Source organism: Falco biarmicus, chromosome 13 (genome assembly GCF_023638135.1).
Source record: "Falco biarmicus isolate bFalBia1 chromosome 13, bFalBia1.pri, whole genome shotgun sequence".
Lineage (NCBI taxonomy): Eukaryota > Metazoa > Chordata > Aves > Falconiformes > Falconidae > Falco > Falco biarmicus.
This window is the reverse complement of record NC_079300.1, coordinates 2,898,616-2,925,237: the sequence shown is the minus strand read 5'-3', so window position 1 is coordinate 2,925,237 and position 26,622 is coordinate 2,898,616. Positions and strand designations below refer to the sequence as shown.

Sequence of the window (26,622 nt, the reverse complement as noted above, 5' to 3'; positions counted from 1 at the left end):
CCAATCGCGAAGATGCGCTTTTTTTTTTTTTTTTTTTTGGGGGGGGGGGTGGGGGAGGGAGAGAGAGGAGAGGCAGGCGGTTGACGGTGACAGCAACCCCATGGCCGTGCCCGCTCGCTCCGCGTGGAAAGGATTTATTTTAATTTTAGAAGTAGGTCAGTGGGCGGCGCTTGGTTGCTCAGCAACGGGCGGCGGGGTGGTGAGGCCGGAGCGGCGGTGTAAGCGGGCGCCGTTATTAAAAAAAATTTAAAAAAAATTAAAAAGTAAAAATCAAATAAAAATTGTGGGGACACGACGGTTTAAAATTGGTATTAATTAACGGGCGGCGCGGTGACGCCAGAGGGCCGTGTCACCTGGTCGGGGAGGACCCGTGAGGTGGCGGTGGGACGAGGAGGAGGAGGAGGAAGAGGAAGAAGAAGTATCGCGGGAAGTAGCCATAGAGACGGAGCCGCTTGGCCGCGGGGGGAGCGGGCAGCCGCCGCCTTGGTCCCGCCGCTCCCGTGGCGCCGTGGGGACGGGGAGGAAGGCGGGATTAGCTGAGGCAGCGGTCCCCGCCGCTCTGCTCTCTCCTGTCCCGCTGCCGACGCAGGTAAAGGCGGGCTGGGGAGGCGGCGGCCATCCCCCTCCCCTCGCCGTCAGGGGTGGCTGCGGGGCGGCAGGGCTGACTCACTGCCGCGGTGGGCGAGAGGGTCGGGAGCCGTGACCCCCCAGTTCGGACGTGGGAGGAGGGAAGGGAGAGCTCCGGGAGACAGCCGGGAGTCGAGGTAAGGGCGGGGGAGTCCCGACCCCCGGCTCCGGACGGCCCTGAGGGGAACGGGCGCTGGCGCTCGCCGGGAGAAAGCGCGGCGGAGGGGGGATAATTTCCCGTTTGGAAAACTTTGAGGTGAAAAAGTGGGCGCTGGCATGGCCGGAGAGCGGGCTGTGCTGTCGGTGCGGTGCCTGAGGCTGTCCGAGGGCTCTGGGGAGGCAGGCGAGGCGGGGGGAGCTGCGGTTCCCTCACAGCGGCGAGCGACAGCGGCCCCGCCATCTACGCCCTTTCTTTCCATCCTGCCGTCTGTCTTTTCCTTCGCTGCCCCCCGGCTCTTGCTCAGTCTCGCTCTGATCCTTATCTCCCCCTTCGGCAGCTCCGGAGGGGAAACGGCTGAGGGGAGGAGGGAGCGAGCGGGGACCGAGGTGAGGAGGCGTGGGGCTGGCAGGAGCCGAGCCACGCACCGTGTCAGAGTTATTGCCCCATCTTTTTTAAAACTCCTAGTAAATGCTTTCAGCTAACCTGCCGATGGACTCGTTGGGGAGTTGAACGTTGTGTGTGTAGTAGGATGGGTAATGGTGGAGGTCCCTGTTGGTGACAGCAGGTGAGCTGTGCGACCTGAGGGTGAGCGTTCTGCCTTCTAGGTGCATGTAAAGACTGTTTAAGCCGTTTTCAAAAACGACAATAAAGTTCTGGCCTTGTCTTTGAAAGCAAAATAGGTTTTCCCTTGCTACCTACCTTCATGGCTATAAGTCAGTGCAATAGAACTTCAGTGTTTCAACCTATGTTCCAGCAATATGTGCCTCGCATCACTTCTTTAAATTGTCCACTGTATTTATTATACTAAAGCAATCAGATAAATACACGGTTGGGTACTGTACAAACAGAATTCCCTTTAAACTCGGGTCTGTTTTGTGTTTATTTTTCCACAGTACTATTGTAATATTACTCATGTCAAAACTTTTTATCTTGGTGTTAGCATCTCCCTTTTTAATTTTGGCTACTTACACAGGTGTTTGTCTTGTTTTATTACAGTTATAACTATGTATCTTTTTTTGTTTGTTTAGTGCTCCATCTGAACAACTGAAATGAGACTGAAGACTTCACTTTTAAAGGAACCAAAACATATCCTTTGTCATGGAACAAACCGTAGGACAGCATGTTAATTCTGATTAGACTCTTTTCCAGAAAGGTTTTCTTTATCATAGATGTCATGGTAAAATGTTTGTAAATTGCAGATGGCTTTTTTTTTTCCTTTTTCTTTTCTTCACTTTCCTGCTCTGTGCATCCTTTAAGGGCAACACTTTGAGAGGTGTTGAACACTCTTAGAGTAATACCTTCCCTCCAATCAATGCTTTGATAGCAAATTTTGAGGTTTTACTTTCCCTTCTTACTTGCAGTGGTAATTTAAAAGCTTTCCCAGACAGTAAATAAGTGTAGCGATATATCTACCTGCTTGTAATAAGAGATGGACGTAAAGAAAATTGTATTTTCCCTATTAATAAATTAGATATGTCAACAATTTGTATATGCTGTGGTGTTAATAAACCGACATATTTGAATGATAGTTGGGTGTTTTGCACTTGCATTGTGCGCTAAAACCTTTCTAGAGGTGTAACCCAGCATTTCAGCTATGTTGCAGTAAGTATGCATCATAACAAGAGTTATATTTTTGCATGATAGTTGGCTTTATTTTTTTGCTGAATTTCTACCAGCTCTTCTTGATGCAAAACAGTGAAAAAAGAATGAAGAATCATATTTTTTATATAAAGCATTCCATGTAATCTTATCAAAATAATCTTCCTGTACTGTTCCTTCAGTTTTGTGTAGCCTAGATGAGATATTTTGTAAGCTTATTTAGTAATTAACATTTTTAGACTTCCTTAATTTAACTAAACATAAAGAATTAGTTAGCTGTGTGGGGTGGACTACAGCTGATGAGCTATATTCCTGCAGTGATGATCACCAAATTATGAAGTGGAACCTTTTAACTAGTGAGACTACTCGAGTAGTGAAACTTCCAGATGATATTTATCCCATAGATCTTCACTGGTTTCCCAGAACTATTGGTGTGAAGAAGCAGTCCCATGCAGAGAGCTTTGTTCTAACAAGTTCTGATGGTAAGTCAATTTAAATTTTTTATAATTTATACCACTTTGTGCTTATGTCACTCAAACACATGAGAAATTATTTGCAGTTAAATAGTCTCCAGTAAAGCAACTTCAAATCTTATATACCAGTTGCACTGGTGTAAAACTAATAATTGCTTCAAATTTAATACATTGTGTTACTGTAATTTCCTCCAATACAACATTATCAAACATATCTCTGACAGCAGATAGGTAATTTTTTATGTAGGTCAGTTTCTACCATCTTTTTCTCAATTTCATAAACCAGTAGTTTTCAATATTTATCTACTGCATGCCTACGTAGATATCAGATCACTTGCAGTTATGAAAACTGATGACCAAATTACTGAAATTGCCTAAATAATGTAGTCCATTTCTTGGACGTGTTACAAGAGCAAGACTTGTGTCTGCCATCTGTGGAGTCTTGAATATCCCTCTAAAGCATCTAGTTCTGGTTGTTGTCAGAGATGTAAGACTAGTATAGATGTGTAGTATACTGGCAGATGTATATATGCATATGTATATCCTGTATGCTACTATTTGTCCCATATACTAGTGTACTAATACTAGACTATGTCATCCAGTATAGTAGCTGCTGTATCCAGTGTGTGAATTCTGTTTTGTGAAAGGGAGGTAAGAGCAAGGTTTGACAATTGCTTGGGGTGTTTTTTCCTCCTCCCCAAAGAGACTAGGAATTGATTTTGCCCGACTTGCACACAGCCAGATTTTTCTTCCTGCATGAGGGCAGATACCCTCCTCCCCAGTTCAGTGAAGAAATCTTAGGTAACTGGTTTCATTATTATATTACATTTATGATGAAGCAGTCCATACTGTTCGGGTCAGCGTTTGTCTCCTTAGTACTGTAATGGGGATTATGTTCCATACCATCAGAAATTTTCAGTGCAAGTTTTCCCCTTTGTTTTTTCCCCCTCATCCCTTTTCTTGAAGAAAGAACAGTTGGAGTCTCTTCTTGATCTAATTCTTTGTTTGAACAAAATATGAAAAATAGTGGTAAAAATAAATTTTCTTAACAACCCCCGCCCCCCCTTTATTTTTGTTACAAAGAACCTACCGTGTGGGTACACCGTAGTTCAGATGAGAGTTTCTTCCTGAGCCTACCAGTTCTAAAAAGGGGTTGATCCTTTATGAAATCTGCTGGTTTACACTGACCTTGTTATAAAAATCGTGTTAGGATAAACGCTTTGCTAAGAAATAAGTTCTTGATATAGGCTGGGACTGCCTCACTGACAATGCGCTGCTAAGAACTTGTCGATGGGGTTGGTGTATTAGTTTATGAAAGTATCAGAAATCATTCATGTTGCATCCAAGATCTTGGCATCCAGGTGACTTGCAAGAGTTGTATGACTTGCTTGCAGAAGCCAGGCAGTCTTTTCACTGATACTAATTTTCTCCAGCTTTGTGTTTTACTGGGTTGATAATGCTGTTGAAGGTTTCAGAGTAAGTCAAATTAGCCTGCTGGAACTAGAAATTATGTGCCACAAAGAAGCAGATGGTATCGACATACTAAACTTAGTTTATATTCTTTTGTCAGCAGTCAAAGATCTTGGTATTAAAGCTGTATTTCTACAGAAATGGTAGTGATTGGAGTTTCTCAGCAGTGAACTCAAAGCAATATGCTGCTCTAAATCTCTGCCAGCATCTTTAGGCAGAACAGTTCACAGTAAATTGTTGTAGAGAGTTTTCATCAGGATTATGATGGACATCTGCCCATGACCCTGTTGATAGCTTTCACAGGGACCTATTGATAGTTTGAATGGGACTGGTGGAGAATTTCCAGCCAACTTCTGCCCATGTTTTGGCCAGAACCTTGACTTTGTGGGTCTAGTATGTTTTCTTTGGTGAGGGGAACTTACTGTAGGCTTTTGGCTACCTTCACAGGGAGCTTGACTGGGAACGGAAGGTTTGTTACTGGGCATTAGCAGTGTGGAGCTGATGCATCCAGCATGGCTTTCTGTACGGGTGGAGAGAGGTATTACGTATTTGAAGAAGATAGAGGAAATTCATGCTTTGCATTAAATTTTAGAGATTTCTATGACTTTTGGTGATAGTTGCACTTAAAAATTAGGAGGGCTCAGGGTTCAAGTCACAGAGTAGAGGCCAAGATTTCTTCAAGTTATTTAGTACTTCCGAAGGAGTAAATGCACTGAACTTACAGACAAAAACAGGACATCTTTTGATGACTGAAGGCAGGCTCCTTATTGTTTCCTGGGTATATGTGGGGAGGGAAGGTGAGAAGTGCAACCAACGGAGTTGTAATTTTTGCGATACTTGGTGCTGAACTTTATCATGAGTCTTAGGCAGCTGGGTCTGATGAAGTATTGCTTGTAGAGCTCTTAAGGTGGAAATGCAAGCTTTTGTGAAAGCTGAAAGGAAGATTTGTTTGTATCAATTAATAGTTGCATGCATTTTAGTATTACGCTTTTGAGGGGGTGGAGTTTACCTGAACAAGGATGTTCTTCAGAAAGTCAATGATCAATGTTAACTGAGCTGATTTCTATGGGATTTCTATTCTTTTCCTTTCAATGATAAACATGGAATGGAGGGATTTTGGTAGGTGAACTGATGCTCTTAATTCCTTGCTTTTTTCTCCTTTCTTTTCCTTTCTGTTTTCACAGTTGTATTTCTAGTGACCTGTTTCTGTAAAGTTCTAAATTGTATGTGTCAGTAGCGAGCAAAAGAGCAACTGTAATGAGTGAGATCTTCTGTTAATTTATTCAGGCAGTTTTCCAATGTTATTAGAATAGTATGCTAATATTTCATGTTCTGCTTGAATAATGCTTTGACAGCTGATTGAAGAAATATGTAAAGGCTACTACTACCTTCATGAAAAAGATTTCTTCTAAAACTCAGCTATGCAGATTTTCTCTCTAGTTTTTTCTGTTTTTTTATATCAGTAAGATAAAAAGGAAAAGTAAATTATATTCACAGATGTGTTTGGAGAGGTTGAAAGTGGATCTTTTTTCAGAAGTGTTAAAAAATTAGCATGTCGCAGGAGCTGTACATTCAGAAGTACTTCAGTCTATATGTGAACCCAGTGCAAGTTTGAGTTAGATACCAGTTCTGAAGTGTAATATCTAGTAGGTATGAATGAATGCTTGCCCTTCTCCTGTAAGTAGATTAAGTGACACTGCAACAGAGAGCTACAGTTTAGGAATAAAGATTGATTAATAGAATGATGTATAGGTAGGCCTCAGAATCTTTTCCAAGATGCATTAGGACCTTTGCAATGAACTAGGAGAAACTAAATTACTTTTAAGTGGCTTATGTCAATGGCAGAGGTACTTGCAGCTTAGCAGATGATTTTTCTTGCTGCTCAAGATTTTAGTTGTGTGTGACTGACAAATTCTAAACAAGTCCCTTGATGTTGATCTGCATTTTCCTTGATAAGACTTTTGTGTTCATTTGCTTATGACTTTTTCCAAACTTTTTTTTTGTCTGACCTAAAGGTATCATTGTAGGATTCTAGCTAATGTTGAAGTACTTCATAAAGATTTCAGATGTAAGTTCTAGTGAGAGAAAGGTCTGGAAAAATGCTGTCTCCTCCATAACAGTAAGAAAAATAAAATTAAAGATTATAGAATGAGAAAAAAATATCTGTGAAACCTGTAAATGAACATGTAGTTATATCTTTGTTATAATTTGTATGCACTTGAGAGTCTATCAGTTCTATCATTGTCCAGCTTTGGGAGATCAGCTTGATTAACTTTCACTTTCTTTTAATGCAGCTGTTTCTTGCTTGCATGCAGCATAAGCTGTTTTGGCTACCTTTGCCAACTTTTTTATTTATTTTTTTTATTTTATTTGACACACGTGTAGGCCCTTCAAATTGCCCAGTTCTCAGAACATCCCTAAGTGTTATCAACTTAATCGTGTTGTGGCTGAGATAGCTATTGTCTGATCAGAGACTGCAATTCACTAGTTTCCCCCCTTTCCCAAGATGGACACATCCTTCAGTTCTTCAAGGCACTCCAGTGATCGGTCATTAGATAATTTTGTATTGTTCAGTGAGTCGAATTTGTATTCAGCCCTTGCATTCCTTCTGGATGTCTGGGGCCTTTATTGCAATTCCTGTCATTAATTTGAATGCTACTGTTTTGCTAGCATAGCGCAGTGCAAAGGAGAACTGAGCTTTGCTGGATAAATTGCTATTAAAACGAAATGCTTTATGGTTGTTATAGAGCAACAGATACTCTGTGGTAAGAAGATGCTGTATTGTGGGAGGAAGATAGGATGTAATTTCTGTTTAAGTGGACAGAGTAAATCTCAACTTGTTTATATGTTTATAAGAGTGCTAAATGTAAACAAAACTGGATGAAGAAACTCTTTTTTCCTTAAAGTTCTGTTCCCTAAGAAAATGGGGCTTCCATGACTGGTGTTGTCAAGGGATTGACTGGCAGATAATCGGTAACTTTGGAGCTCCTTGGTGGGTTTTATGGAATGAGGCAGCTCTGTGGTGGAAAACTGCCTACCGAGGGAGGGGGCAGCTGCAGCATCGGCTCCAGATGTTTCAGGCAGGGAGGAGGTGTTATGCTTGCCCTCCCTGAAGGGAAGCATTCAGCTGGGGTCCCTGCTTAGGCAGTAGGGAGTCTAGCAACAAAAGCTGATTTGGTTTGCTGTTACTTATGAAGTGAGTTATTTTTGCAATAATTAGTTCATAGATATTCAGGTTTTGTCTTGCATGAGTTAGTACTTCATCTTCTTTCTTATAGGGTTTTTTTTACCTAGTTAACTGTTCTTAGGACTAAGTGATAAGCTCTTAACATTGATTGGTAAATTCATCCTAAACATTCAGTTTCTGGAAAACTGTTCTTAAGAGGTACTTCAAAATACAGAACAGTGCTAACCTAATTTGTGAAAGAATAAATTGAGATAAAAACTTAGGTTAGAAAACTTCCAAGCTTTTATTTACTAGTGTAACTTACCACTTTCAATAAAGGGAACTTATCTTGTAAAGATATGGTTTTTTTGCATATGCAACTGAATTATTGCAATGCAAAAGTGTATGAACAAGTTTTGTTGCTTATTTTCTAAAAATTGTTGCTATTTTCTAAAAACCTTACTTTTAAAATTCTGTTTAACTATTACTTATATAGCATGCCTTACGTGTCAAGCCTGCAGTTTTCCTGCAACAGCTAATTCATCTCTGTGATAAGGATTCCTGGAAATCTGCTGAATCCAATGGAAAAGGAGTATAATGTCTTTACAGGGTTGCATTAATTCCTGGTTGAACTCCAGATGTTTGTGAAATTAGAGCAAAAGTAAATTTAATCCTCTTGGGTTTTCTTCTGAGTTGCATCTTTTGTGGGATATTGGTCTGTTACTTCCTACTTACATTGATGTTGTTGCTGCTCTTTTACAACAATAAAAAATACGTTCAGCTTTAAACTGCTTATTAAGCACAAATTGCAAGTGAATGGAATTATTTTTTCAACTTTTTATGCTATTGATAATTTTACATTAGGTCAGCATTTAAGTCTATGAAAAGTAATGAACAAAACATACATGTGTTATATTCTGTATTTGAATAGGCTGTTAATCCCCCACTTGAAATTCCTCCAGAACTGGAGTCACTTTAAGATTGAGGACAGCTTCTGGCTTCTGTACTTAATAAAAGTAAAGGAACGGTATTTTATAAATCTGAGATGTAAAGTAAGATTTAAGTTGAATCACTTCTATCTACTCCAGGCATACAGCTAAAATTTTCCCTTTCTTGATTGTATAAGGCAGTAAGTTCTAATTTGAAAGCCTCCACTGCCTCAATGTTAAGTTGAAGAGCAGAAGGCAGAGAAATCCATGGAAACATTGCTTTTGGAGCAACCTCTGTGTGTGAATGCAGTGAAAGCAGCAGTATCTAATGAGTCACATCATTTGACTGTCATCAGTTGTAAATTTATATGTTGGAAGAGTAAAGAAGTTGCAGAAGTAAAGATGATATCCGTGAAAACTTGATTTGGCCCTGTTCTGCATAAGTATTATGATACAGTTTTTAAATGCATGATCACATTTTTTCCAGATGAATTCTGTCTTGGTGCCTAAGGTGGACCTGCTTTTACATGAAACTGTGTTCTTTCCTGCTAGGCTACAATTTGCTATGTTTCACTGTTTGAAAGATGCCTTGTGAAAGAAGTAAGAGCTTGTGGAGTGGGAAAGGATGCAGAAGATTGGTAAACGAGTTGAGCGTTTCCTTATATAGCAGGATTTTATCCTGTACTCAGTGACATGGCCCATTGTTTTCCTGATAATGTGACCTAACCAAAGTATTCAGTTCCTTGCCAGCTGTCTCTTCTTTCATTTCATTTTTTCTCTTATGTATTGAGGGCTTTGCTTACAGAAGTGTTGAGGTCTTCACAGATTCTACCTAGGTCAGTGGAAGCTATTGTTTCAATATATAAAGTGCCATAGAATTTCTTTGTAATTCTGGATGTTTCAGATGGGATACTGAAAAGTTATGAACGCCTTTGAGTTAGATTTCTGTGTATATTAGCTCCTGATTTGTAAGGCTTTTTGCTTTTTCTTTCCCCGCCCCCCCCCCCCCTTTGCCAAAGGGGGTGAAATTAGTGAAATATGTACTTAATGAGGAGTGCAGCCACTTAAATGATGAATACTGTAGGTGATGGCATGAAAATATTCATAGTCCTATGATCAGATTAGGTGTAAGTATTCTGCAATGAAAAAGGTCTTGGCTACAGATTGAACAAGTACACTATGCATTGAAAAAGACAGGTGATCAGCAAAATAAAACATGGTTTTTGATGGATTATTTTAAAGCCAGAAAAGGCCGTTTTGACAATTTAATTGGAAAAAATAGTACTTAGCCATTGAATTCCTGTGAATCCAGTTATTGCTTATGCACAAAACCCCAAGAATCTCAGACCTGAGAGATGTTCTATAGAATGAAACATTAATTAGATAAAATATATTTCATAATTATAAAATGACATAATGCATTGAATGTAGAATACCAGTACTGAACATTTTAGGAAGCTAAAACTTAACTGAATGAGGAAGAGGTGGTCATTCTGATAATACTAGTTCTGTGCATTCAGAAAAAAAATGGAATTAACTAGCTGTTCAAGAGTACTCTAGTAGATACAAATATGTGATAAAGAAAAGCAAAAATGTATAGATTTGTATGATATTTAAAATAGTCTGTTCAAATAAACTGATTTATTCAAACCATTCTTTTTCTTCAGTGTCAAAAATCTTTTCCTTGGAAATCTTGCATTGGCAGAGATTTGGCTGGATAATTGTGTCTTTTTGTTTATGTACTTAAAAGTAAAATGTAGACAAAGTGTGATGGTATTAATCTGAATAATATTATGGAGAACCCTGATATGTTTCATGGTTATTTACTGACAGATCTACCAGAATGCTTTTTCTTTATTTTCAGTCCAGCTTTGGGTTTTGTTGTTGGGGTTTTTTGTGTGGTTTTTTGGTTGTTTTTTTTTTTTTTTTAAGATTGAAGTGCAACACAAAACATGGGAGAGCAGAACACAGTAAAAGTTGTTTCAAGCTTCTGGCAGTGCAGGCCACCTAAATTTTGCCATTTGAATGTACGTTTAGTGTGGTGGTGTTGGGCATTTTTACCTTGTGTTCTGTCTATAGTTAACTCTCCTATCACCTGCATGCACACAGTGGTCTTGATAATGTGGTCCTTTATGGAAATAGTCAGGTATTTAGTTTCTGGTTTTGGCTCGCCAGGTAAAGCCTGTTTTATAATTCATATTCCCAAGCAGGATGTTATTAATGGAAAAACTATTCCCTCTTAAGTAATGGAGTGTTTGCACACGCTAAGTGTGAGGGATCTGTGTACTGTTTATCTCGAAGAGTACTGGTCACTCTGAAAATTGTAGTGGTTCACTGTCTGGCAGATTCGATAAAATAGTTTTTAAAGAATTTTGGTTTTAAAGTAGTTAATTTAAATCACTACTATTCTAAGCCATGCATTTGTTCTGCCACATGTTTCCAAGTCCTCTGTTGTCTGCTCTTTGGTCCAGTTTAAATTTGATCTTCCTGGATTTAAGCAACATCCCTCATTTGGAAAGAAAGACTTCCTCATGCTTCTGTTGAAATCATTAATAGCTTTGTTTTTGGCTTCTGTGAATTTCCATAACAGCTCCATAATGCAAGCAGTAATACTTCCTCAGAGCAGTGCACTCACCGATGGTCAGATTGTTCTAGCTTTTCCATTATCCTTTTGCTGTTGAGTGATTTTTCAGATCTTAAAAAGCCCAAAACCCAAAACCACAAGGACTTGCCTGGGGTGCAGTGTATATACCTCTGTTAGCTTTCAGACAATGAAATAACATCAGGCAGTTGTGTCCCCAGAGAGACATGCAAACTTTAGAGAGACATAAGAAAAAGCAATAGGCAAACCAAAGATTATGGCTATCACCCCAAACAAACAACATTGTAGCGAGTTTACAAGTAATCCTTCTTCAAGATCTCATTTGGTTGGGCTAATCATAGCTGTGAACAACTTAATTATATATTTTGTTCTTTTTTTGTTGCTGGTTTCTTGTTTTGTGTGTATTTGTAACAGAAAACACCATTACAGTCCTAAATATCGGGTCACAAAATTAGATACACTGTTTCCATCTCAAACTTTCTTTTAGGGAAGTTCCACTTAATTTCAAAGTTAGGAAGAGTAGAGAAGAGTGTAGAAGCACACTGTGGAGCTGTACTTGCAGGAAGGTGGAATTATGAAGGAACAGCACTGGTTACAGGTAAGCATTCTTAAAGTAATGAAGTGTTTTGAAAACTAATATAACAGAAAAGCTCTTTTAAAATAAAGCCTTTTAGGTTTTTAATATACAAAGTTGACATGACATGAAGAAATGTAAGTATACAAAAATACATTATTAAACAAGATTTATGAAAAGTAAGTGCTTTCAATAAAATGTGTAGAATGTAAGTACTTTATGGGATAAATAACAATAGAATGTTATGGAAAAATAATATAATCCTTGACATGTTTAGAAGATGTAATCCTAAATTTCATAGTTTATATTATATTTACATTAAATTTGAATGAACAAGAGTATTAAGTGTTCACACACTGGCTTAATTTGACATTCTTGTGAGAAGGGGGAAACAAACAAAAATCAACAATATAAATGAAGCTAGCTATAATAAATTACTTTTCTTTATGTCTTCGCTATCACTGGAGTTATTATCACCTTGTTTAATAGAAGTAAATTTTGCACTATTTGATTAATGCTGTTTTAGAAGAATGTTGTCACTTTTAAATAATAGAAGATCTAGGAAAAACATGTAATTTTTTAATTGATCCTGTATATTAGATGTTATCCTATTTACTTGAAAGTAAATGTTTTTAATACCAGAGTGCTTAGATGTTTTTGTGGATGTTCTGTACTTCATAAAGGAGAATATTTGTTTTGTTGGGTTTTTTTAATCTGTTACCAAAAAAGGTTGCTAAGTCGGTACACCTATATTCCTGCACATGACATTTGGGGTTTTTTAGCCAGCAAAGCTTACTAAGTCCTCATGAACATCTTGAATGTTCCTATGCTTCTCTTTCTTGATTATTAGAAGTGGAGTAGGTCCAGCTGCAGTCTAACTCTTTTCTGTTGAGGCTGGGAGAGTGATTTCCAAGTGTCTGCATCTCTACATGTTTTTGTCCTAAATCTTTTGGTAATTAGTTGCTTTTGGCATTTTTGTCAAAAACATCTATCTTGATGTTAAGGGGAAGCTAATTAAATTTCCTCTTATAGACTTCTCCTTTATGGGATTTCTGTTGGTGTCAGAATTTTCTGCAGCCTCCTGTTGATCTAGCACAGCTGATTTCTTTGGACGAATTCCAACTCAGTCCAGAAGTACTGAAGATAATTTTGGATCTGCTTGTTTCCAGACTCAGTCTGACTCTAAAATTCTGCCTCAAGGAACTCTGTCTGGCATGTTCCTCTGAAATCCCAGAGGGATAGAAATATTGTTCTTTTTAAAGACAGATTTGCCTCAGGAACTTCTTGAAAGAAAAATCAAAATTGCCTTTTCAGTCTTTCTGGCATGTGGTTTTTTTTTGGTTTGTTTTTTTTGGTTTGTTTGATTGGTTGGTTTAGTTTTGGTTTTTTTTGAAAGACTGCGTGACACTTAGGGAGAGTATGGGAATTCATCACCATATCCAAACAGTGTACTCTGAGAAGATAACTACTGTTATACCACAGCTATACTTTGAGGAAGACTGAATCGTTGATGATACTGTATCAGTTAAAATGTTTTTTATGGCTCTATCAGTATCAAATGGACACAAATAAGATTGTAAAAAAGAAAAGTCATACTTTTTTAACACTTAAAAGCTACATTGGCCAGATGTAAAAACCTGAAATCTGGTAAGTAAATTACCTTTGAATGGAAGAATGGCATTAAGTTTCTAATGCAACTTTTTCCTCATTAATTGAATCTGGGAGGCCTAAATGAGGGCCCAGAGCTGCATGTTTTAAATATGATAGCACACTAGGAAATCTGTGTTCTTAATGCATACATAGCTATGCTGTATAGCGTATAAGAACTTAATCTTTAATAAGCAAACTGAGTTTCTTGGTAACACACAGTTATGTTATAAAATTTAAGCCTTCCAAACAGAGACTTCAGTTATCTTCAGTTTCACCATTTATCAACTGTGAAGCCTCTGGTTTAATACATAAAATCTGCTCCTACTCTCTTCAGATTCCTCAGAGACTCATTTAATCAGCCTCTGGGCCATTGAACTGTAAATAGATCAAAAGTGCTAGCAATGCTGAATAGAAAATACAGAACTTAGGATATTTAAATAGTGATGGACTTTCTCTTCCCAGGAGCAGCTTCAGATAAGAAGACTATAAGGATTTTCAGGAGAAGAAGAGAGTTGTTGATAATAGCAGAAAAACAGTCTTGAATATCTGTCCCTTAATATACTATCTATTCGCATGTTAGGAAAACTAAATAAATGATATTTACCTGTTAGAAGACCTGGACTTATTTTAACTCTAGTGTTTCCTAGGTAAATACAAGCACCATGTTTGTTAGACTTATTATTGCATTTGAGTTGATGATTTCTGTGGTAATTTTACAGTTGGTGAAGATGGCCAAGTGAAAATCTGGTCTAAAAGTGGAATGCTGAGATCCACTTTAGCTCAGCAAGGTAAGTTAATCTTCTTAAAGTTCCATTAGAACTTTTTATTTAGGATATTATTAAATATATTTAAATAACACCCTAAATCTGGCAGTAGTGGTTTATTTAAGGGTCTTAAGGCCTTGATAAACTTAACTAAAATTAAACAGAAGTCATAGTTGAATACAAAGGAAACTGGATTTTTAATGAGATGACTGTCTTTAAGAAGAGATCTCTTCAAATGAGAAGTGTTATTGCAACAATTTTAGACAATAGTTTCAGTTCCACCCTAAGGATTCTGGAGAGGCTAAAGAATTAAAAATTAAAAAAATGATTTTTTTATCAAGCCACAGACTCTTATGGTGAAACTGAAAAAAAAAATAATCTCTAAAAGCATTGCAAGAATGCTTGAAAGATGCAAAGCGTGTGTAGGTTAGTTCCTCTGAACTTTAAAAAAACTCTTAACAGCCCTTGGTTTGTCTATCTATTTAACCCAGTAACTAATTTAGTATATGCAAACAGTTCTACTGAAGTGAAATGGTCCCTGTGCTTAAATTCTTTGTTGAACCGGGGCCATGGAGACCTAACCTTGATCTTGGCTTTGTAACTACAGTTTTATGCATACTAGAGCATTCCAGTTATTTAAGTCAATTTAAAATCACATTATTGTAAAATGCAACAGTATCAACTGCAAATACATATTTATATAAATGTTTCATATTTTTAAAATGCTATTTTTATAATCATAATTTCTGACATTTTTGTAGTATTTCAGTGAAGATACTGAGCCAGATTTTGTTTTTCAGACTTCATACATTGAGATCATGTGACCTTTTGACATTTTTTAAGAAACCACATGCACCTGGGTTTGGGTTAAATGTCAGACCCTTATCTCTTTCTGAAACAAATTATCTAAATTCTTTCAACCTGTTGAAGGCATTTTAACCACAGGAGTGAATGTAAAATATATTTCAGTTCTGTTAAGGAAGTTCATATTCAGATGTAATGTTTTTTCATGCTTATAATATAAAAAGATAAGGTAACTGAACTGTAATTTTTTGGAAAAAATGCAACCAAACAAAAAAAAAAACCTCAACAGGTTGAAGCACATGCTCTTCACTATTTCTCAGTTGATGTGTTTCAAGATTTTTTTTTTATGCTTGATTGTGCTTATTTGAGGTTTGATGTAGCTTATAAAGTAAGACACGTAGTTTGAAATACGCAAGCTGAATTTTCATTGGTTTCTTAAGAGTTTCTGGGACAGTATAAAAGTACAGTTGAGTCTCCATGCAATAATTGTCGTCTTGTATTTGTGTTTTAAGATAAAATCCCTTGAAGCTCACAAACCCTTTAATCTTTAAATTTATAGGATCAGATTCCCGCAGACCCCTCTGTAAGCTACTTACATACCTGGGATCAGCATAGGATTCTGCAGAGATTGTTATGTTGTTTAAAAGAAGTATATCATGTTTGAGCTAATTTCTCACTTCCTTTATCATCTTTTTGAGAAATAAAAGGATTACCATTGCTAACATTCTTTCTACTCATTCCACTCTTTGTATTAGAAATAAATTTTCCAGCTCTTATCTTTGTATGATGGTCCACATGCCTATTCTATCTTTGGATTTTTATTCACTACAAAAACATGAACATACATTTTTCCCTTTTTTAGCATTTTCAGTACTTATATGGAGCCCTTGGCCACATGTCCTTCCATTGTGCTGATGCACAGAATAAAGTGTGACCCCATAGCCACTACTGCATTCAGCCTTCAGGTGTAATGTATTGCTTTTATGGCTGCATTGTTCTTTGAGCCTGATCTCACTTCTTCATCCTTAATTACCTTAATATACTTCCTTTTGTTCCTGTTTTTCCTTAAACTGAAAACTTTTTTTAAAAAATGCTGTATTTGCAATTCTTTGGGCTTCCAGCTGACATGGTACACTGGTATGTTTTGATGAGATAGGTTTTTTTCATGGATCTCTTTGGTATACGTTGGTAACCCACATGATTATGCTTGAAGCAGGATTTCTCTGTGTGTTCTGTGATGTATGCATTGCAGCATGATGCTGTGCTCAAAGTCTGTGTTCCTTCGGAGAGAGCCACAGAATTAGGAAATAAGGATGTACAGAGTATTGAAGGTCCACATTTGAAAGAAAAGATGGCTCTACCACCACAAATTTTTATGATGCTTTGTAGACTCTGACACTAAGATTGTTTGACATGAAGTCTGTAGCAGCAGAGTCCTTCTCAGGCCAAACATCCAGTTAGTAGGACCAGTGTTGAGTTCACAGTTGCATAGTCTCTCCTGAAACATCTGTCTAAAATTGCTGCTGCTGAGGTTTGTAAACCACTGGCTTTCTAATCCTCGAAGTACTCCACAGAGTCAAAGGTATTGTGAAGCTGAAAATTAAGTAGAGGGTGGTTGTGCCTTCCGCATCACAATCAAGATTATTCTGCAGTGCCGTTTCTTTAGCCTTTCCCACTAGTGAAGCTGACAGCTTTGCTGACAGCTTTACTTATTCCAAGTCTGAGAATCTTCAGGGCAAGCAAGAAAACAAACTTCAGGGATCTACCCCGAGTATCATTATCCACCTCTTGTTTCTGTGCCACACATTCAACTGGTTTACCTCAGATGAATTTCTAGTTCTTCAGGTGATTTCTCTCACCTTTCTTTCAAATTCAGTTTCTCATCTAGTACTCTTAAGACCACATCTTTCTTGAGTGAGTACTCATCTTTCTTGAGCATTGCTGACTTTCTGATGGGCTTCCAGTGAGTAATATAATGAATAAGCACCAAGGAGTAATAGGAATAATTGGCATGTAGGTTGCCCTTTTGGTTAATGGAAGCAAAATTGCTACAGTTACAATGTAAACAGTTTAATTAGAATATGTTTATTGTGAGGTGGAACTTGCTTTTGAAGGGACAACTGTATTCCAAATGCAGCTCCTGTTTTTTTGTGCTGCCACAGAACAAAATAAAATTATTGAATTAATATTTCTACTCCTGTGAAAGTAAAAATTCTCACAAACTTACTGTTGTAATTACTAAAATACCTTCTGTGGCTGGAAGTGTCAGAGTGACTGCTCTGTCACTCCTGCACTCCACCTGAGCTCTTTCTCTGTTATATGCATTGTCCATGGGAATGATTCATTGGGGATGAACATCTGCGAATAGAACACTGGGATGTGAAGAAGTCCACCCTGTATGCTTAATGCTGATGTTCCCTCTCCAGGTCCCCTCTTTAGATCCCACCCTTTCTGCTTTTCTCACTACTTTTCTCAGAGTATTTTTTCCTGAAACTGTTTATCACCAGTGCAATTCACTGCAGTTTGTACATTCTGCTGAATTTTTCTTTCCACAGCAATGCAATGTGTTGGCAGTCTTTTCCCAACCAAGTTCTTGTTAAGTGCAGAAGGAAATGAGTTAACTTAGCTCCTGCTGTTAAGCCCTGGAAATTGTGGTTAAGTAGTCAGCCATCATAAAAAAGTTAAACATTTGGTTTAAATAAAAAAGTCTTCTGATTGTTAAATCAGCATTAGAGCAGGACAAAAATTAGTTTATTCAGAATTTCTGTACAGTTGGTGACAGAATTTATGTCGTTTTCAACATAAATTGCTGCCAGTAGGAAAACAGCTAATGCCAGACTTACTTAATATATGTTGTATGTTTCTGTGAATTGTCTCCTATAATAGTTGACAACTTAAAAAAAGAAAATAACATAATTCTGTATTTCTAAGTAACATAAAGTAAATGCCTTCCTAAAAGAAAATCCATGAAGTACAAAAATACTTAGCAGCGATGACACCCTGTCTCAGTTTAGGGTTTGAATATGTGGAAGCTCTAATCAAGTTTAGTGCGCCGAATTGATTTGCTATAACAAAACCAGCTTCTTGTTCAGAGAGAAAATTCAAGAGTTTAAGTGGTAAGATATTAGGTGATTTTACAACAGTTGATATAGCAGTTCAATCAGTTAAGTATCTAAATTTCATCAAAATATTCCCATAAAGATATTCCTGAGTCATTTTTTAAAATGAAACTTAATATGCCAAATGTGTCTTTGAAAATTTTACACTGTAAAAGCATTTCTTAAGCCTTTTGGGGTTTTTTATTACCATAAATAAAAAAATATATTTAAAAATGGTTTATTTGGTCAATTTCAGTTTATTTGATCAATTTGACACTTAGCTATCAGCTGATAGGAGTCCCAAAAAAATGCATATCTCAGAATTTAGGATAATTTCTTTCCGTTTTCCTCTTCTAAAATTACAAAACTGTCAAATACAAACATATAGATTGTAACAGTTGCTTTTTCTGAGGTTTCTTGCTTCTCAAACAGAACTTTTGGGGTACAGGTCTAGTAGTGTTAATGTAGATGTGCCATTTGAGGTTCATTGGGCTGCTCTGCCTAACCTCCAAATCGATTCCAGAAGGACATAAATCTCCTTGAGATACCCGTGCGGACCTTACAGATATGACATGGGACCTGAGAGTACCCTCGGCCCATCACATCGCTTAGATGCTTGTGTTTAGATAATGGAATCATGTCTTCAAAGGCCTCTCTTCTGCCAGTGAGAATATTAAGGCTGTTAGAGAAAAACAGAAGCTTGAAATAAGCCATCTCTTTCCCATGTCAGAAGATACGGAAGCAAGTTTTACAAAAAGCAAAGAGAATGGGGTGACAGGGACTTACTGCAGTCTGCCTCCTTGCAGTTTTATATGCACTGTAATGCTGAGGCCATGCTGAAACTTGCGGTCCATTGCTACAGGGCTTTAGCTGTGACAGAAATAAATGTTTGGACATGCTCTTTACTTAACTTTCTTAGTTTTATTTGCAAGGAATCAAGTAGTGTAGTACTTTGATTCTTCTTCTTCTTCAGGGGAGACTAATCCTGTCAAGTACTATGGAAAATATTTGCATAGTTGGCAAGTCTCATTTTTTTTTCCTGGATGCTTTTTCCATGTAATTTTTTACTTTCTTCTATTTTCAAAAAAGGTCATTTGAAAACTTCAACATAACATGATCTTAAAATGGAACAGTCAGCTTTATTCTAGATACATCATTCTGGACTTTTCAGTCTGCAAAAACATGTTTTCAGTTAATTGGAAAAAATCTGAAGCCTGTGGACCACTCTTTCTGGGTTTATTTGTTATCATTTGTTTTGTAAGTTGCTTGTGTATGGGATGTTTGGGTTTTTTATGTGTGCAGCAAAACAAAAATATGTGTTTTGTCAGATGCTTAATTATGGAGCCTAAACATCTTGCAAAGAATAATTTAGATGCAATATAAAGCTTTTTCTGCCCACCTTTGCATTCAGTCTCACCATTATAGGTGCAAAGAATGATTTTCTGATGTCTGTTGAAAAGTGTTAGGATGACTGTTGTCATGTTGATTTTCTGTATCTCTTAAGTGACAATTGTGAATAAAATTGTGTCAGAGTATAAAAGATTAAGTAAATACAAAATGCAGCTATTACTATTCATTTTCTGGAGTTGTGTAACACTGTTCACTTATAAAAACGTTTACGAATTAGTAGCATGGTAAATGGCAAGAGATAATGAGGTTTGAGAAAGATGCAGCATTAAAAACACAGTATTAAAATAATAGGTGGTGACATGGTGAGCCATCTACCTGACTTGCCGGGCTTACTTTTAATACAGATATTTACTAGTTTTTAATTAGGATTGGTCAACATCACAGTCAGTGGTGTCAGCATCGGATTTAATCATGTAGTAGATATTCTGGCAAACAAGTTTGCGGGGATTTCAAGGTAAACATGAAATGGTTTTGTAGGTATTTGTAGGAAGTGTCTACAAACTAAACAGAAAGAGAGGAGCTCTGGAGATTTGACAGCTGGGCATTGAAGGCTGAGTTTGTGGACTGATCAGTTGGGAAGACTTTAACATTTTAATACTGAATGAAAGATGCTGTAATGCAGATAGACCTTACAAGTAAACTGTCTGTGAAGGGCTTTATTTGATACAATAGAGAAATTTGTACCGATGGAAAGGACAACACAAATCTTTGCAGTGTCCCAGTTAATCATGAGCCAGGGGATCAGTATGTCAAGGTGGGAGAGGAGCACCTTAAAGGGGAAAGGTGACCCAAATGTCAAGGTGACAATGTCATCTTTTGCCTGACTGTATCTTGGAATAAATTGGTCAGATTTTTATTTTAAAAGTGAGGAAATAAAACCAATGGGAGTACATGCATGAGGTTCAGTGAAGCTGAAGAAACAAAATTGTCTGGTTATGAAGGTGATTTGACTGAAGAAAATAACTTATAAGAATAAATGTGGCAATTTTAATTCTTCCAGAGGTGGTTTGCTTTATTCTTCTCTCTCCAAAGAGAGCGTGAAATGAAAAAGCAAGTAATAAATGTGGTCAGAGTCTGCTGGGACAGACCTTGAAATAAAATCAGTAGGTCTTAAGTGATGCATTGACAAAATGGAGAGGTACAGTATGAGAAAATGAGATAACTATAGCAGTAGTGAAGTCATACACGTTTTCAGTAGGTAGCATTGGACAAGCCATCAATTCATTATTGTTTTTCATAGAGTTGATTTGTTCAGTTAAATTTAGAGTGTCTCCATTGAAAGTAGTAGGTGTTTGATGGTTTATTCAAGTGAATTTGTTGGGACTTCAATCTATGTATTTTTATTTCCTCAAGGAGTGTTGGAAGGGTATGTACCATGAACTAAAGTCTTCAGTTGTCCTTCTAGTTTGCATCTGTCTCTTACTGCTGTTCCAATGGCTGTCTGAAACATGAAGTGAACCAGTAAACATGGCCATAATGCAGGGGTCCTCAAACTACGGCCCGTGGGCTGGATAAGGCCCCCCAGGGTCCTCAATCCGGCCCCCCGTATTTACAGAACCCCCCGCCGCCCCCCCCCCCCCTCTGCTGGGGGTTGGGGGGGGAAACCAAGCAGCCGCAGATGACTGCCTGCCACTTCATCCACACGCCAGCCCCCTGGTTAAAACGTTTGAGGACCCCTGCATGCATCAGACAAGTGTGAGGAACAAATGGTTGCCCTAGTTTGGCTTTCTCGCAGCCCTGAATTTTTGATACGTGATTTTAAGTAACCAGTTTGAAGTGGCTGTAGCAGTTTCTGCATAATTTCATCAGTTAAGTCATAATAAATATTTTCTTTCTGTCTGTCTACAGGATCACCAGTGTACTCAGTGGCCTGGGGACCTGATTCTGAAAAAGTTCTCTATACTTCAGGGAAGCAACTGATTATTAAACCTCTTCAGCCAAATGCTAAAGTTTTGCAGGTATCATTAATACATTAACATTGACTCATGCTTCCATGTGAAAACTTTTGTCAGTTATTTGGTTTTGCTGAGGAGAAATTGTGCTAAAATTTTCCATGCAACACGTGTACTGCTCATTCCCGACCCCCCTTTTCTTTTTAGTGTTCTTGCAAATAAGGACCTTGTTCATTTCTCTAAACTGAGAAGAAATTGACAATTTCTGCTGTGGATATTCCTCAGGCATGTGATTAAGCTCATCCCTTTTTGTAAATAAACAAAAGGTAAAAAGATACAGCAGCTTTCCCCTTTTCATTTGTTACAAAAAGACAGAAAGATACACAAGCAAGGGTTTAGAATATGCTTTTGGTGCAGATTGTTATGCTTTCATTCTGCCTTGTTCAAGCTGTGTTTGATTTATTTTTCTGCAGAAGAGATGATATCCGTGCGTTTGTACTGTTGGAAACACTTGTCTGCATTGGAGTGTATGAATACTAGCAAATGATGAATGATAAATATTAAAAATAGAAGTTGTCAGACTTGTTGCATCTATGTTTAATTTTTTTTTTCTGTTTCAGTGGAAAGCCCATGATGGACTTATTTTAAAAACTGACTGGAACTCAGTTAATGATCTTATTCTTTCTGCAGGTGAAGATTGTAAATATAAGGTGAGCACTACTAAACCTTCTAAAGGAAACTAAAAAGGCCAAAAAAGATACTAGGCATTCTGACGTTTTCTGGTTTTAATAATACTTGGAAGCTCAAAATTAAATGAGAAGTCTTTCAGTTTTCAAGAAAAACTTGCTTTTTACGCTGTTGTATTGTTTTTAAATACACCTCTGTCTAGTAGCATAAAACTAGAATTTATTTTTTAAAAAATGTGGCAGAATAAAAATAGGTAAAATGCAAGTGAAACAACTGCGAAAGGAAAATATGCAGAAATACAGAAATAATTACTCGAAATAGTGTAAGCTATGACATATAGTGAAAAAAGTAATGACATACAAAATTGAAGGAGATAAAGCTACTGTTTTCTATTACAGGAGCATTAGTGAATCCCTTAAGACATTTTTTTTTGTTAGTATACTCTGTATCCAAAATAGAAAGCACATATTGTGTTTCTTCCCTTAAGTAGGAACTTATTTTTAATTATATCATATGTTGGTTCTATCATTCTTTAAATGTATAATGGCTCTGATAAAAATATACACAATTAAGAATTTTTTTTAAATTATCAAAGTGTTAAAATCAGTTTACTACACTGTGAATTGCTTCCTGGTATTCTATTGATTTCAATCAGTGAGAAAATTTCTTTGGTCTGGAAATGTGCAGAGGTGCATCACATTGTTGGGAAACAAGTGCAAATGGAATAAACCTTGTGGTTATTTTACAGACTTACAGTAATTTGCATGAAACAAAGCTCACTAATTCAAAATATTTTCTAGAGAATAACGTAACATTTGCCATAGCAGCAAATTCTATTGCATTGAGCAAACAATATTTATTAGAACAACCTTTAATGAAAGTTAACTATAATATATGTGATTTTTCTAGTTAGGCTAAAAGGCACGGAAATAACTTACAGAGAGTGTATTTGTGCAAATTCTGTGATCTTGAGGGAAAATGATAGCTCTAGAATAAGTAAAGGTATGCCCAAACTATGTTCATATAGGTATATATTTAAATTTTTTTTTAAAGGTTTGGGACAGTTATGGACGTCTGCTGTACAGCTCACAGCCCCATGAATATCCTATAACATCTGTTGCCTGGGCTGTGGATGGAGAATTATTTGCTGTGGGGTCTTTTCATACTTTGCGTCTATGCGATAAAACTGGGGTAAGTAACAATTCTGAGAAGTAACAGCTGTGGAGTTGTGCAAATTTATTGATAATACAGTAAATACTCCTGAGGATATATGTGTACAGACGGGTATTTTTATTAGCAAAAACTAGTCGTGACTTCCAGCACTTTTCAGCTGGGTGCATCTGACTAAAATATTGCCTCTATGCTCTGTTTAGCTGCACTTCTAAATAGGCGTTGGGTTGGATACAATTTTTTAATACTATTTTGCCTTTCAGGATGATTTTCTGTGCATTTTTTAGCTTTTTTCCTTAAAAACACAAAGACTTTAAAAGCATCTCATGTAAGACCATCATAAATGCCATTGTTATCTATAAAAAATCAGGCGTGTGTAGCAATAACCTATCTTTAAAAAGGAGGTAGAAGAACAATGTCCTGTGCTTTTACTATTTAGCTTTTTTTCTTAAAAAATACTGAGTTGACAAGCACATCTCGTGAGAGGATCACAAAATGCAGTTGTCAGGGGTCAGAAATTATAAGGCTAAAGCAATAGTGAAGAGGAGCTAGGAAAATATTCATGCTTCTACTTCTGATGGCTAGACAGCACAATTTTTTCAGCTAAAGACATACTTTAATGGTGCCATCAGAGTGTCTCTATTACTTCTTAACTGTTGTGAGAGAAGAAAGGCTCCTAAAGGAGATATTGTTGAGCTTTGCTCCCAGTTTGTTGTTGTTGACCTAGGGATTTTTTCAACTTGGTCTCCAATTAAAATTAATTTAATACAGTTTCATCTACCTTCATTGGTATTTTAAGTTAGCCCAGAGCACTAATTGTCTCTGGATTTCCTGTGGTTCTGCAGCTTTTTCTTCAGACTCATGTTGCATTGAACCTTGCTGGTTTGGGACTTTTATTGCCCCACTCTCTACCTCTTTTCTTGCTGTGTTTGTTGCTTTCTTGCTGAGATTGGGAAAACAGTGTTTGCTGTGGTGTTTAGCCATCTGCAGTAGAGTTCTCTTTACCATGAACTTGGACTATGCATTTTGAGTATTTTTACGTTCATGAAGGAGAGCCTTTAAAAATTACATGAGAAGAGGCATGCAGGATAAGATCTCTGAGTCTTCATATTTCACTTCCTATACTGATTCTGGTTTCATTGATCTTCAACGGCAGAAGTAAGTGTAAGCTAGGTGTTAAATTTGAAGTAGGAATTGCTTCTATTTTCTGTGCTGTTTCCTCTTACTTGGTTTAAAAAATTCCTATTGCTACTTAATCTATATAAGTAAAATCTGATGATAACTGTCTTGAAAGAATAGTACTTGATGCAATTTTCTTTTGGAAACTATTAATTTTCCAGTTTTATTTTGATATCTAAGGAGATTTTTATTACCTGTGTGATACAAACACAGCAGGAAGTTAAAAGAGTAAAGTAGTGAGTGGAGCTGGGGCCTGAGGTACGAGCTTGTGCAAAAGATAGGGGTAAACTCACACAGGTAAAAAATATATTTAAGTAGTATAAAAGATAATGAAGTAAAGAAGGTATTTTCTCTCTCATTGGTATAAGGCTGGAGAGCAGATTGCAATTTCCATCATCTAATGTTTTTCATCATTGTAATTATTCTTTTAAAAGAAGATATGCCTTACTGTTAGATTTGTCTGCCTTTGTTCAAAATTTAGATACTATTTCTCTTTGCGGAAGAAAATGGATAAACTGTCTCTGTGTGTATGGTCATAAAGATTGTGCAGTCATGGGTCAGCTGCTAGAGGGTAAGATGCTCAAATGGTTGTTAGGTGGCTACATCACCGGTGGGGACATTTTTTCTTCTCCCTGGCATTCTTTTGGTTGGGTTAGCATTAGGCCTTGAGCGTGGGATTTTGTCATTATCTTTACCAGCTGGGTGCACATATCTGCTGATATGCTTGCTGCTTCCCTTAGCAGGGTCCTTTAAGATTGTCTGAAAGCTTTTGTTCCAGGCAAGGTAGATAGGAAGATTTTTCTCCATTTTAATATGCCACTGAAGTCCACTTAAAATGTAATTAAAGAATGTTGCCTTTCCATCTCCCTATATAAATATGCTGCTGTAGAAGTGTTTATATATATATACACACACACCACATTTCACTTGATGAAGCTGAATAAGATATATTTATGTGGGTATAATCATATATGCATTGGACCAGGTTATATTCAGACTAGCCATTAGTATTTTCTTTTCAAAACAGCACTTTAAACCATGCCTTCTTCTTCCACAAACACTTTTCCATCTCCTTTCTGAATATTGTTTCTGAGTATTGGGAACACTGAGCTGTATAAGCAAGTGGTAAATGGAAATAAATATGCTCTTGTGTGGGTGAGGCCAACAATTTAATTTGCATTTTTCACTCACTATAGATTTATGCTTCAATGTGGCAAGGACTGGTGCAGCAGAAAAGGAAGGAAAATACTAGATTTCTTTTTTCTGCTGTCATGTATGCTGGTTTGTAGCATATAGCTTTTGTTCCTGATCCCTAGGGCCTTGCTGTTCTTCTTTCTAGTTATTATGTAATATAATTTACTGTTAAGTATGGTTCCAACTCCTGCTAGCTGAAAACCAGTAATTTATTAATCAGCATTTAATATTGAACAAGCTTGTGGACTTTGTTTGAAACTTTAATGCAGATAGGTTTATTTTTTCATAAAATTAAGGGTTCTTTTACCTGGTTTATTGCTTAACTCTTAAAGAAATGAAGACATATACAGTAGCTAGTGCCAGGTGCTTTTGTCTGTTTAGCAGCTAGCAATGATGATTTATTATCTTTAAAAGTCATGATTTTTCATTAAAGTTTCTTTCCTGACATTGAGTGTAAATAGTTACTAAAGAAGTAGTTTTGCTAGTATTGAGGGAAAAGGAAGAATGATTCACATACCACCAGAGTGATGGAGTTTGAAGAGAACCAGACCTGGCTTTTACTGGTCAACATAGACATTTTTATTATGTCTGATGTAATGGAGCTGTATTGGCAAATTGCTCCTCAGGGAGCCATCAGGCAATATATATATATCATTAACTCTTCTCTAGCATATGTGTTCAGTTTCGGGACATAATTATATTAAATTCTGTTAGGGTATGTTCTTTTCTCCTTTTCTTTCTACTTGGATACTTTGTTCTAATAGCTTCATGTTAAAAGAAAACTACAAACCTAATAGTAACTTCTAGAAGTTGTGTTTCTTCATTGAAAAATCACTTTTGCTCTGACAGCATTATGTATGTAAAAGAAATTATTATGGCTGTCCTACAGAATACCAAACAGAATATATTTAATGTTGAAATTTGTTGTCTGCTTTAGTGCCCATAATCATTAACCCTGCGGAGAGTGCTAAGATTAGTTTTAAAGTATATATATTGAAATGTAAAGGTGGATGTATTGATGGATAGACTTTAGCCTTCCTGGTGTTCACAGCTTTTCAGAATCTAATCACTTGGAGGGCAGTGCTTAAAAGTTCATTTATGTAAGCTATTTCCTGTGGCTCTGCATGCTTCCCTTGACATTACTGATCAGGTCAAAATATTTACACAGTAAAAG

At 37.0% G+C, this 26,622-nt stretch overlaps 1 protein-coding gene across 4 annotated transcripts in view; it reads left to right on the top strand.

Moving 5' to 3' along the window:
- The first annotated feature begins 134 nt into the window (after nt 1-134).
- Nucleotides 135-26,622, top strand: part of IFT80 (intraflagellar transport 80) — a 54,002-nt gene continuing 27,514 nt past the window's right edge. Inside the window, exons 1-8 of one of the 4 annotated variants that reach the window (XM_056358427.1) lie at nt 135-589; nt 1,816-1,876; nt 2,650-2,868; nt 11,514-11,624; nt 13,970-14,038; nt 21,175-21,284; nt 21,839-21,928; nt 22,959-23,096. In XM_056358427.1, coding sequence (XP_056214402.1) covers nt 1,837-1,876; nt 2,650-2,868; nt 11,514-11,624; nt 13,970-14,038; nt 21,175-21,284; nt 21,839-21,928; nt 22,959-23,096 — 777 coding nt within the window. In that variant the 5' untranslated portion in view covers nt 135-589; nt 1,816-1,836. Of the gene's footprint in view, nt 590-647; nt 765-1,815; nt 1,877-2,649; nt 2,869-11,513; nt 11,625-13,969; nt 14,039-21,174; nt 21,285-21,838; nt 21,929-22,958; nt 23,097-26,622 lie in introns of those variants that run through there. The other 3 variants (XM_056358424.1, XM_056358426.1, XM_056358425.1) reach the window with 3 other exon arrangements.